The sequence below is a fragment of the Trachymyrmex septentrionalis genome, unplaced genomic scaffold (genome assembly GCF_001594115.1).
Source record: "Trachymyrmex septentrionalis isolate Tsep2-gDNA-1 unplaced genomic scaffold, Tsep1.0 scaffold22, whole genome shotgun sequence".
NCBI lineage: Eukaryota > Metazoa > Arthropoda > Insecta > Hymenoptera > Formicidae > Trachymyrmex > Trachymyrmex septentrionalis.
In genome coordinates this window covers 3057432-3071099 of record NW_017305375.1, presented here as the reverse complement: position 1 = coordinate 3071099, position 13668 = coordinate 3057432, and the positions used below count along the sequence as shown (strand labels likewise).

Below are 13668 nucleotides of genomic sequence, written 5' to 3'. Positions count from 1 at the left end.
AAATTTATAATCTATAAAGTTTTATTTCTTATATTTTCAATCGATTTTATATACATTTTAAATTTAAATAAAACTTATAAAAAAATACATAGATTTTTTAACATTTCACAGCTGCATAAAAAAATTGTTATTAATTTAAAAAAATTTATTTATATATTTCTATATAGATATCTATATATACGTGTTCAAATAATTTTAAATAGCTACGATTACATACCTAATTGTAGACTTTAAATCTAAGAAATATGTAAATATATACAGAACATTTTTAGTGAAAGAAGTTCGTACATTATATACACAATTTTAAAATTTTAATACTTAATTTACTAGGCTGCCAATTTTCGATTCCTGATCTAAATCGAATAATTAAAATGAAAATATATGTATGATAGATTTTTTTTGTAATATTTTAAGATGAAAAGTCTAATACAAAAATATCGAAGTTATAATAGTTTTCAATTGGGAAGAGTTTAAAAATTACGAATAACGGAGCCAGAACTTTGCGCGCTTAGGGATGGCAAAATAGTCAGTATGAAGATGTTAAGTTTTGTTATTGTTAAAGACATAACGTTCGAGAAAACACATCATCTCTAATGTATCAGACTACGGATTGACGATTACGATTGACGGTTACCTGATTCTATTTCAATTAATCACGATGTAATGAATCCATCGTAATTGGCTGAAATAGAACCGTCAATAATTGTAATCGTCAACCTGTAGTCTGATACTCCCCTAAGTGCACGAAATTTTAGCCATTCGTAATTTTTAAACTCTTCCCATTTAAAAATAATCATAGTATTAACATTTAGTATTAAGGGAAACAATAAGTTGATAGTCGGTAAACAGAAGTTTTAACCAGTTACCTTAGTCGTACAAGTTGGCTATTGGCTAACTTCATCGATTAAGATTTTAAAATATTTATCGTTGATGATGACATCCTTTGTAATTTTCTATTTATTTATTTTTATTTATAGTTACAAAATAGTAATAAAAATATAAATTCTCTAAATTCTATATAATTCTATAGAAACTAATTTATTACTAATCATGTCACAAGCTATTTTCATTTCACAAGCCATTAGTTCCATTTCTTTTGCCAATCCAGAATGTTCATTCATGTTGATGTACGAACTTCTCTAACATTTTTCATTTGCCAGTTAATACGAGATCGAGTAAATTGAAACATAAAATCTAATATAACTAATTAGAAATCTAATACTAATATAGCTAACCTATTATATTAATATAATTAATAAGAATGAAATTGAAGAATGTTTCATATTCACGGAATAAAATAAATTGAGTACATATCCAATTTATAAATCAAACGATAATATACAAGAGATGAAAATTCGCACTTGTTCCACCTTCCAATTCTTATTCTCTTCGCACGGATTGACAGCAATCGGATTACGTTCGTGCTCAACTTAAGCACGAAAGTCAAGAGCTTACAACGGGGTTACACGAGCCACGCCCCGTGAAACGAATTCTCCGCGATACAAAACGATCGAAACTGTCTTCTCGAGCGATAGAGAAACAGGACGGCGAAGTGCCGCCGTGTATGTCCGTAGCGGTGCGGCGCGTATCGATTCGAGCTCCCCTTTTCCACGAGTAAATTTGACGTTGGCCAAATAAACACATTGAGGCCGGCTACGTTTGAAGTGGTCCCCGTTGACAGTGGGCGACCCGTGAATGTCGGCGCGATTGTTCCGCAGCGGGTTGCCGTCGTCGGCACCTTTTGGGCCCCAGGCATTGGGGGCGGGTTTCTCTTCTCCCAGGTGTCCCTTACGCGCTGCCGATGACTTCTGGACTTCTTTCCTTTCGTTTGTAAAAATCAAGCTCATTCTGCGCACGTTTCACGAGAGCATCCGCGGCATCTCAAAGGATACTATCGCCATTCGTTCGCTCATCCATTCGTTCATTTTATTCGCGGTCGTTTTAGTCCTGTTTATAGTCCTAAACCTCTATCGCTCGTACTTGATCCTGCGAAAAATAGGCGAATAATTCAACACACAATTGCTAATGCGAATAATTAGAAATCGCTTTTGAAATATTTTGAATAGTTTTCACTGTTTTAGAAAAAAATGAATTCGTTCTATCAAAGAAAAAGAAAGAATGTTATATTAGAATAAAAAGAAATAGTCTAAAATGTCTAAGGCTTCAATTTTTATATTAAAAAAGGATGGTCCATTTGATGTAACTGTTTACTTAATTAAATTATTTTAGTTGTCTTTATTTCTTTCGTTGGAGAATGTATATATTTAAGTCAAATATAATATATTCATCGAAAGAAATAAAGACGAACTAAATTAATTAATTGAATAAATAGTTTTTTCTCACTCAGTGTAATCTCTGATTGCGTATTCTCATGAATTAAATTTTATGGAATGATTTTCGCGAAGTCTCTCTTATACAACATGGTACACCGCACGCATGCTTAAGTGTCACAATAGGTGTAGCAGGTTTTAAGCCAATTAAGAAATTGATAAATCACAATCAAATATGAGAAGAATATTTGACTATGATTGGTCAATTTCTTAAGGCTTAATTTATTTTCAGGACTTAAGTCGATGTAACGATGTCGCCTATTTTACCACTCGAATGCGATTATTTTCAACGCGCTGTTGCCTTTTACAGAAAAAATGAAAATTTAAAAAATCTTCTTCTAATAAATAATTAAAAGGTAAACAATAACGAAACTGAACGATTTCGTATCAAAAATGAAAGAAAAAATAGAAAATGACAGTTTTATTATTGACTTCTTGAATCGACTTATGACAATTACTTTATATAAAAATTTTACATTTAATTGTATGTATAATAGGTTTTCTACAATAAGAGTCTAAGTACAAACGTCAAACAAAGACGACCGTAACTGAATCATGGAACGTAAGTCGTAGTTGTAGATTGATCAAAGTATTGTGCATTTATTATTAGCGTATTCGGCCCGAGCGGATTTGCACCAACCTAGGTTGGATTAATAACGTTGTATGCTCTCCTATTGATGAGATATGTAACGTCAAACAATAGTAGAACATTATCCAATTCAAATGAGAGCAAATCCGCTCGGGTCGAAAACGCTATATGATTCACATTTCACGACTCTGTTACGATTATCAGATCTTGGTGGCGTACTTGTGAGCGAATGCGTGTCATGTGGCTGCGATATTGTGAGAGTACTGAAATCTTGAACTATTGTCTAAACTTTAAAATCTTAAATTATAAAAAAATTACGAATTACACGGTTAAACGTAACGAGGCTAACCAGTTGAAATATTGTCCCACAGATTACATGATTTCATATGATTTCATCTGATTACAAATAACTTTTTTACTTTGAAGTCATTCGGTAAAATATACGATTTTATTTAATATTATACAATAATTTCTCGTGGTTGCATATGTAATTATCGGATTATATATAGAGATTTCATATGAATTTTATGATTTCGAAGACTGTCCCACGATTACATTAAATGATTATTTTCTCGAAATGTAAGAAAAATAATCAATTATGATTGATCAATTTCTTACAGCTTAAAATTTAAAGCTTAAGCAGGATTGGCAAATACGCATTACTTGTTACTTTTTATCGTTACTTCGTTATAATAACGAGTTGGTAATAACGTTGCGAATTTTTTTATGACGGTAATAATAAAAAAATCCCCCCCCCCCCCCAGAGAAAAGTCCTTTGTTACTAAAAAAACTCCTTATATTTATAACAAATTACTTTTTTCAGTGAATAACGCGTAATGATGACGAGGATGCCTACTCAATGAGAAATGATAATGGAATCGATGTCGATTCGACGTAGAAATTATTAAATCGACGTTGATTCGACATAGATTTCACTGTCATTTCTCACTGGGTGATTACATTTTAGGAGAAATCTCCAAATTTGCTTGGATTGTAAAATTTTTTTTTACAGAATTAAAGAACACCTAAAAAGAAATCACCCGGAAAATATGATTTCACGAAAAAATCGAAAAAAATTTTTTAATTAACTTTTTCTGGCACATACAATTGTCATTTGAGGTTAACATTTGCTTATTATAAAAGTTTTTTACAGCTTGTAAATTGAAAATAAGCGTGAAATGGGATTCAGATTATTTAAATGAACAATATTAAATCTGTGGAATTAAAATTCAAAGTGTAACAAAAATATTTCTCCTAAACTGCTTAGTTATATGCTTTGATAGGACTTACTTTTTTCCTCTTTTACAGATTCGAAAATTCTTTTCCGGGATTAAAGTATACGTATTAATACATATCTGTGAAGTGGAGTTTATACCGAGAACGCGCGCGACAACAAATTTTTCTTAAGATTTCAATTTTTTAATTTTTTCGTTCTCGAAATAAATTTCACCTCACAGACACGTATTAATGTATACTTTAATATAACTGGATTTTCGAATCTGTAAAAGAGGAAAAAAATAATTGTTATACAAAAATTATAATTAGTCGATAATGTAGACAGCTTTAGGATCGTCATTATTATTATTATTATTATTATTATTATTATAAAAAGTAACGACGTTACTATACTTGCCATTTCTGAGCTTATAATTAGACTTATTGAAAGCCGATAAAATAATATATTTGATTCCGTGTAAGAATAAAAGAACAATACTACGCTTTTCATATTAAAAAAAAGAGAAAACGAGTCAAGAAATTCAAGTATAACGGTACTTGAAAATATGTGCATATGCAATACAAGTAAATATCTAGACTGGTCCGTTCTTATTTCAAGATTGTCTTAATTTGTCAAGAATATCTTAATATACTAATACGGTCCTCCGATTGATTCGTAACATCTTAAGATTGTACTTAAAACAGTCTTAAATGCAAGAATCGATTATGAATACCGGCCATAAAATCTCTACGGTTAATACGTAAATTATATAAATTATTCACAAAGTGACAAGATAATTTTTACACAACACAATGGCACAAACAATGATTACGTTCAGCAGAACGTTTATTTTGCAACTGTTAGAAGTTTTCTTCGCGCTGATTGAATTATACTTTTAAATCTGAAAGACTAGTCCTATTTTAACAAACAATCATAAAGTTGCATAACTGTTGTGTTCTGCTAAACGCAGCCTATTAGAATATACTTATCACGTAAAGTTAACTGTAATTGTTGTAGTTAATTTCCTTTTATAAGTACATTCCAATTATTCATGCAAGAATTATCTTATCGCCTTTTGAATACATATTTTACGCATTCACAACCGTGAAGGCTCATGTAGAAATTTTATTAAATTTATTCTTAGATTTATTCATTATTAATTTGTGCATGTGTATTGGTTTAGTGTGTATTGATATGTTGTTGACTGTTGATGTTCATAAATAATGTACAGGTTGTAAATCGTGTGTGCTAATCGATAAAACAGTAACTTCCTTGAAATTTGGTCGTCACACCAGACTTAAGATTTATAATATTATAAATCTTAAAGCAATTTTTATAAACATATTAAAAATTTTATATTTATATTAAGAGTATTTTTATAATATTACAAATTAAAATTTTGACATATTTTTTTACTTTTATATTATTTATTTTTATTATTCTTTCTCTGTCTCTCTCTCTCTCTCTCTCTCTCTCTCTCTCTCTCTCTCTCTCACACATAATTTCAAAAATTTGAGAAAATTGCATTCCTTTTGTTCATTAAGAAAAGTTGATTAAATGATTGAAGAGAAGGAACTTAACAAACTTAGCCAGAAACAATATTGAATTATTCTTTAAAGTTTTAAACAATTAGTAACTGTAAAAAAATATAGTTATAACATATGAAAAATCAGCAAAATAACTTTCAAGTAATAAAAATTCTTCATATGATATTTTTAACAATTATATATAAAAAACATTAATAAATGCAGACATATAGTAATATGTATTTATAAATGCAGACATATAATAATATGTATATACATAAGTACAGTAATACAGAGAATAAAAAACGGAAAAATTTAATTTAAAATAAAAGCTTAGAAACTTCATTCAATTAATTTCAATTACATCAAAATATAGGACGTAACGTGCCATTTACAAATCACTTTATTAAGTTCATCAATACGGGTCACGATGTAGATAATACTGAGACACCATTGTGCAGTCTTATTAATGCTTGTACATAGACTGTGTTCTGTATTCTTTCTGCAATTGTCTAAGCCATAAGTCTAAGCTTTAAGTCTTAAGTGTCACCTTCTTAAGTAATATACAGTATCTACAAAGCATTAACAAAGAGCTAAAAGCGCATATGAACGTTTTTTAACACTTTGCAATGCTACTTTTCCTATATATATCTTTAAGATTTAAGTTACAAGGCAGTTATTGTGTGTTATTAAAGAGAAAAGACTTAGGTCACGAGAGATATTGTGTCTTAAGGTTATAAGTTAACTATTCTGCTAAGACCCTTACGGCCTCTCCAGATTTACAATAGGTGTTTTAAGCTTAAACCTTAAGAAACTGACCAATTACAGCTGAATACGAGAAGAATAATCGATTGTGATTCGTCCATTTCTTATAGCTTAAGGCTTAAAAATCTATTGTAGATCTGAGCTAAAGTAAGGTTGTGGACCTAGATCTAGGTAATGACTTATTGTAAAAAAACCATTTCATTTAGCGTTTGCAACACTCATGGAATTATTTCATCTTTGTTGTTTATTAAGATTTTTTGTTATGCAAGTATCGAAAATCTATACGTAAAAGAACAATAGATTTTCAATATTTACAATGGATAATAGAACACAGCCTAAATGTTAAACAAAGACAAATAATACTCACGAAATTGCGAGCGCCAAATAAAACGCACTCTTAGTAAAACATAAAACATAAAACTAGTTAACAGTATGCATTTGTAAAATCGTATTATAAAAATGGTGATTGCGCCCAAACTGCTCATAAGGAGCTTTGCGGCATTTATCTATGTCGTTACAATTCCATGTCAGCACTGTTAGCAGTCATCAGCTCATGCAATTTGCATTAAAAAAAAGACATTTGATATAAAAAAATGATGAATCGCATAAACTAATGACAGGATCGTAAAAATGAAGTGACTGCAAAATTTTTTATGAGCAGTTTGAGTGCAGTCACTACTTTTATAATACAATTGTATGTAAAGTGCATATTATTACTTCAATGCTCCATGTTTAATAGCATCAAAAAGCTAAATAGCATCAACGAGACTGTACAATGTTTGCCGAATCTTAACCAATACAATCTGTCAATATTGCAGAAAAAAATTTCTCATTTCTTTGATCCTCTGTATAGTCATTCATTTATTGAATAGGATAATACACACATACACTAAGTGTGTTCTCCAGTTTATTCTATATAAATGTACATATAATATACACACATTAAAAAATATTAATATACTTAAAAATTGTAAATAAAAATGTAATATTCGTCTGATACATATATTTAATATTTACATGAATACTTTCTATAGCCTTTTTCCAATGGCATAATTAAATCATATTTTAAATTTATAATTATGTGAAAAAATAAAGTAAGTTTTACCAAGAAAATTTACTTACTGCATGTATGATATAATCTATGTAAAATAAAATTTCTGAAAATTTTCTTATATGTGTTAATGATATTTTAAAATTAGCAATAGCTACGTTTAGCAGAAAAAACAGCTTTGTAACTATTGTAAAATTCTTCAATATGATTGATTTAGACATTTAGATTCGTAAGGAAGGCATTCATATTAAAGAATTTTACAACAATTGAAAAGTTAATTCAACAAATGTTGCATGATAATAAAAATTCTGTCATGAAAAAAATAACACACAGGTATAAATTATGAATTTAATTTACAATAAAAGCATAATTTATTTAATATTTAAAAAGCAAACATTAAGTGTGTACTTTTCCATAACATACTACTACTAAAATTCGATGTATAACACACAAGTTACACAAATTGATAATAGTGTTTTAAACATTTTATTTTGCATGTGAGGATCTCTCTCTTAAATAATGTTTACAAAAAATATCAATGATAAAGTTTATTTTTAATGTGTGTCAAATGTGAAGCTGTATTATTCCACCACTTTAGTATGTGTCTTCAAATGATTGTTCAAAGAAATTTTATTGATAAAGGCTTTTGAGCAAATTGGACAGACATGCGCGCGCTCCAAGTGCTGTTTTAAATGCTCAGTGAATATCGTGTTGTTCTTAAAGAGCTTCTTACATATGTTACATTTAAGATCTTCTTCGGGTACCTCTAAGTGAGTCCTTGTGTGCAAATCAACTTCCTTAACATTGTCAAACTCTTTAGAGCACACTCGACAACTGAACTTCACCGCCTGAAGAATGCCTATTTGACTTCCGGTTAAAGGACTTGGTACAGGTATCATCTTCTCGCTTTTAATGTTACATGTAATGCTTTCTTTCTTTCCATTAGAGCATGTGTGATTCCTATAATATTAGTAGCATTAAAAGAAAATGTATAAAAAAATACTTAATATATTAATATTTTATGAAATAAAATTGTTATTTATGTAATATATTACTTCTTAAATTAACGACTATACAAGCATATATGCTTATAATTACGCTGTATAAGCATAATTATAATACAATAACATTTACAGTAAAATTCTCTTAAAGAATAGCTATTCTTTCTATAAAAATATAAGTTTACCTGTAAGCTTGATCGCTTGTGAAATTAATATTGCAGTTTGTACATGAATAATCAGTTTGTTTAGGAAGTATCGTAGTCATAGGAGAAGAAACTTGAATAACAGTGTTCTGTACATTTATTTTACCATGTTCTTGCAGGTAATGCTGCTTAATATTATTTTTCTGATCAAATACTTTACGACACATGTGACACTTGTATGGATGTCTCGAATTGGTATTAATATGCAATTTTGAATGCTTGTCAATCATCATTTGAGAGCTACATTCGATCAGACAGATATCACAAGTAAAATGTATTTTGTTGATGTGTATACATAATGATTGCAGATCAGAAAAAGACATAGAACATTTAGCACAAGGATAGCTTTTGGATAGCGGTTTCATTTCAAAAAAATATTTATCACATACTTCGCATTGAAATGCTATTTTTGATTGATATATACATTTTTTCAATTTGCAGGTACCCTTAACACAAGGTTCTTTATTAACTGGTTCTTTTTTCGTTTTGCTTTTTATTGTCTCTGTGTCTTTCGTGTCATTATTAAATGTTACTAGAGGCAGTATCTTTTTACATTTCGGAGCTGGTTTACTTCGTATTTTATCTATCTGTATTATCAAACGATATGTCTTTGCATTCGCCTGAGAATTTTGTATTACAGAAGTCAATATAGAAGAACCATTCATAGATCCGTAATTCTTTGACGTATCTGCTTTACTTCTGCCAAACAAATCTTCAATCTGCAATGTAACATAGGAATGTACATCAATCATTTATTATAATAACATTTAAAAAATATACTAATTAAATGAAGGACTACCCAGAAAAACGTTCGAATCATCATTTTTATAAAGATATTTTAATAGAAAAGTCATGCTTGTACCTTGTGACATGCAATGTAATAAAATGTAATGATCAAAATCCATATATTAAACAGAGAATTATGGATAGAAGAAGTTAACAATTAGTCAAAGAACGTTGCTTCTAAGTATGAAAACATAGCCGCTTAGTTTACATCATGCACTTTTGATATGGGTACTAATTAGTAACTTTCTATTGAATAATCTTAATTTCGGCGATACGTTAAAACATATACATGATATGTGTATTTAATTAATCATTATGATGTATATAGTACCAATTTAATACATCATTGTTTAAATACATTGCTGAAGTTAAAATAATTTAATAGAAAGTTACTAGTTAGTATGTGTATAAAGTGCACAATATAAATTAGACCAGTGGATAAATAGTATAATTTTGTCCGTGTCTATCAGATTAAACATTTAAATAAAAATAAAAAATAAAAAATTAATTTTGATAAATAGAAAAAGTGCAAAAAGACTGAAAAATAATACATAAAATATATTGACTATAAAAACAATCCAGTTGCTGCTACAACATCTCCAAGTTAGATAAGCAGATAAACATTATATCTAAATTACGAAGTATATTCCAACTGTAAAGTCTCCTAATCTTTCTCTTTTCGAGAAAGAAAAAGATTAGGACCTTAGGCTTGAATATACATTTTTATATAGTGCATTCATATTAGAAAAACATTGCATGTACGTCATATATAACTTTTTCTCTGTCTCAATTTTTAAATAAACAAAATGTTATTTTTATTACATTTTTATAAAATAATAAAACTTCTACTTAATTAAAAATCATAAAGAATTTGATTTTTAAAAAACTACCCTTAAAAAATGATTTTTTAATGATTTTTTTTGTAAAATTTTAAAAATGTTAAATGCAATATTTTTCCAGAGTTTTTCAAATAAAAAATGAGTTTTTTTATTTAAACACATCTTACATTATTCTGCATGGATGGACTCTGCGGTGGTGTCGTTGAAACATGCGAATGTTCATCTAACTTTCTCCGTTTAGCTGATACTTTCGCTGACATTGTATGCGATATATTCTTTCTCTTGTTCTTTTGAAAATTCTATAAAGAGATACATATTTTTGTTTTATTATGATGTACAATAATTTGTAAAAACCTTATTAGATACATAAGAATAAAAAGATATGAACAGAATTTCTATAGGTTCTAATAAAGTAAATCAAATATAAATAAAAAGATTTTGAGAGTCAATGCTGGATGTTGTCACAATTAACAAGATGTTTAGATCCTTAGGATCCTCTTCAGCAATTATATTAATAATATAATAAAAATATATACAAATTTTGATTACAATACATTGAATTGATTGATACAATACATGCAATTGGATCATTAAATTGTTTAAAATTAATAATATTATTTGTTTGTCATTATGTCAACTGTGAATAAAATATCTGAATAAATAGTTAATTCACATTCATATATGTCCAATAATGTCCATTAAATTTTCAAATTTAATGGCAGTTTAAAGGTGGACATATCATGCGATGTTAACAGCAAACTTATCATGGATTTAATAAAAAGATAACTTTAAAATAATAAGATCTTAATGATGAAGAGACGTTATTACTGTAGTTCAGTCAGGTTTGTGTTTCAAAAAAAGAAAAATCAATTTGGCACAAAATTGACAATATAAACAAATGACATATGTAGTATAACTTCACATCGAATTATTTAAGTACTTAAGATCCAGCTTGATCATTTAATAAGGCATTTATTCCCTACTTGTTGTACACTTCAATAAAAAATCACAATGTATGTTTGTAGATATATTTTTATTTTTAACTATAGCATTAATTGAAAAATTAATATAGAATAATTGGCAATGCAAATAAGTAAAATTATAAACAAATATGATTTTTTTTTTTTACAAATTGGCAAATGTGCAAATAATAATACTTATCAATACTTTCGCACAGAGATGTATATACTCATGGCAAGGTTTATTCTATCTTACCAAACAATGGGAAGCAATTTCAAATCTTTGGATGCGGTGAATTAAACTTTCTCAAAGTAAAACTTGCAAATATGTAAAAGTTCTTTGCTGCTGAATGCTCGACCACAGTTGCGAAACCATTTATTCTTCCTCCTAATATTCAACAAGACTTAAGAAACTGAGCGACCACCACGCGTTGATTGTTATGGTAAAGCTCACAAATTGTTCTTCAGGAAAGGAAAAAAATCTGATCAGCTTGCAATCTACCTTTGTGTTCTGAGTGGAGAGACAACTATTGACCATATAAGTTATCATTATAATACAATGGAAGTATCAAAAGACACTATTATTTCATAATCACCGGACTACTGATGTATGTACAAATAACGCTTATAACCTTAAAACGAAATTCGAGTCTCGACTAGTCTCGACGTAATTAACGCGCAAAAACGTAGCAAATAAGCGTGCGCAAATAATGCGTTCCAAAATGATTTTATCAACTCGGAGCTCGGAGCTTCTTTTAGGCTGCATTTTCATGCTGACGCTCGACGCTCGATTCGAGAGTCAAAACAGGTCACGTGATCAAAATCGACGAATACGAAGCATCAATTTTGATCATGTGATCTATTTTGACGCTGAAAATGAGCGTCAAGTGTCAGCATGAAAAAGCATCCTTAAACTGGATTTTCATCTGACGCTCATATCCTAACTTCTACTTACTCAACACGCTCGTTAGGGTGCTGTCTCATGAGCGGAAATTTACAGCGAGACCAATCGCAATCGCAGAAAAGAAAACAGAGTAATGACTGCAGAGTTGTCATTGGTCACGCTGTTCCATCCAGCTAACTTTTCATACACAGCACGCTGCGGTAGCAATTCGTTGCTATTGGTTAAAAATTTTACATGAGATGACGCAAAATACATTTTGCCGCATCTTATTGAAGTTCAACCGAACGAACAATGAGCAGCAAAAAATTTGAAGCTGAGAAAATCTACAATATTTGCAAAAAAATGTGAAAATTGAGTACATTTACAATGAGTACATACGATAAGTACATTTTTATTAAGATGTGAAGTGATGGGGATATTCTAAATTCTAAATAATTACTTGAAATTGATAGTTGTCCAAATTGTAACTGCACTAATATATAATATAATAGTTGCCATATTATCACAAGTTTTTATCTTTTAGGGTTTTCCATATTAATTTTTGAGCTGAGCAAATAAAAGACACATATTTGAGGTTAAACTTTAATACATACGCTATTGTCGGTATTCCTTTTTATATGCAGCAAATATAGCGGAAGCAATTAAAAAATTTGCATCACGTGACATTTTTGCTGCGCATGAAAAGGCCTTTTCGCTGTAAATTTCTGCTTATGGAACAGCATCCTTATAATTCCTGCACACTGGATGCGGAAACGCTTGCCGCGCGGCAAAATGAGATGCGGTAACCAATGAACATTAGGAGCTGAAGGCTTATTGGCTACCACATTACAATTGCCGCTCGGCAAGCGTTTTCGCGTCCAGTGTGCAGAAGCCATTATAGTTCCCACACACAGAACGCGGCAACATCTGCCGCACGGCAGAAGTTATCGCACTAACCAATAATTCTATGTTCTTAATGCCTATTTTCACCAACGTAGATTAATTTTAATCTCCGTTCAACTTACTTTTTATCTTTTTGTAATTCTAAAGATTAGAAAAAGACAAAGAGTAAGTTGAACCGAAATTAAAGTTAATCTACATTGGTGGAAATGGGCATAAATCGGCCTTACCATGCAAAACTTCTAGAAATTATGTAATATTACTTCCGCGCGACAAAAGTTGGATTGAGTTCAATTTTTGTCGCGCGGTGAAAATTATATATCTATTACTTCCGACCAAGCAAGACGTTGATTGGCTATCGCACCAACTTCAAGCATTGCCGCCAGTTACCGCGTTCTGTGTGCAGGAGCCATAATAGCAATACCGGCATGATCTATTTACCAGACGGCAAACGGTAGGCAGATAAACGTAGATAGTTAACCGACCGGGAGTCGTTTCCGTTAGTTGCAGTTAGTCCAAGTTAGTCGTGCGTGAAACCCGTAGCCGCGTACGCCGGTCGTTCTTCAAAAGCTACGGGGTCCCTTGAACCTCGTTTCGCGTTAAATTTCAATGAGATCGGA

General features: G+C 30.1%; 1 protein-coding gene across 5 annotated transcripts; it reads right to left on the bottom strand.

The window, feature by feature from the left end:
- Positions 1-1912: 1912 nt before the first annotated feature.
- LOC108748359 (zinc finger protein 175-like) lies at positions 1913-11972 on the bottom strand. Of its 5 annotated transcripts, none has more exons than XM_018486472.1 (5): positions 11768-11972; positions 10474-10605; positions 8664-9400; positions 8242-8437; positions 1913-1986 (listed from the first exon to the last, which is right to left on the bottom strand). In XM_018486472.1, the coding sequence occupies exons 1-5, from the start codon at positions 11813-11815 to the stop codon at positions 1960-1962; spliced, it is 1140 nt and encodes a 379-aa protein (XP_018341974.1). In that variant the 5' UTR covers positions 11816-11972; the 3' UTR covers positions 1913-1959. The 5 variants fall into 5 exon arrangements, with proteins under 5 accessions (XP_018341974.1, XP_018341972.1, XP_018341971.1 ...); XM_018486470.1 differs by lacking the exon at positions 1913-1986 and adding an exon at positions 11522-11653 and having other exon boundaries at positions 8028-8437; XM_018486469.1 differs by lacking the exon at positions 1913-1986 and having other exon boundaries at positions 8028-8437; positions 11522-11972.
- Positions 11973-13668: the final 1696 nt, after the last annotated feature.

Coding starts and splice junctions, on each gene's coding strand:
- LOC108748359 (XM_018486467.1), bottom strand. CDS start 11,815: ATGATAACTTATATGGTCAATAGTTGTCTCTCCACTCAGAACACAAAG. Junction 9,401..10,473: donor GTCCATCCATGCAGAATAAT/GTAAGATGTGTT, acceptor GTTACATTGCAG/ATTGAAGATTTGTTTGGCAG. Junction 8,438..8,663: donor ACAAGCGATCAAGCTTACAG/GTAAACTTATAT, acceptor CTAATATTATAG/GAATCACACATGCTCTAATG.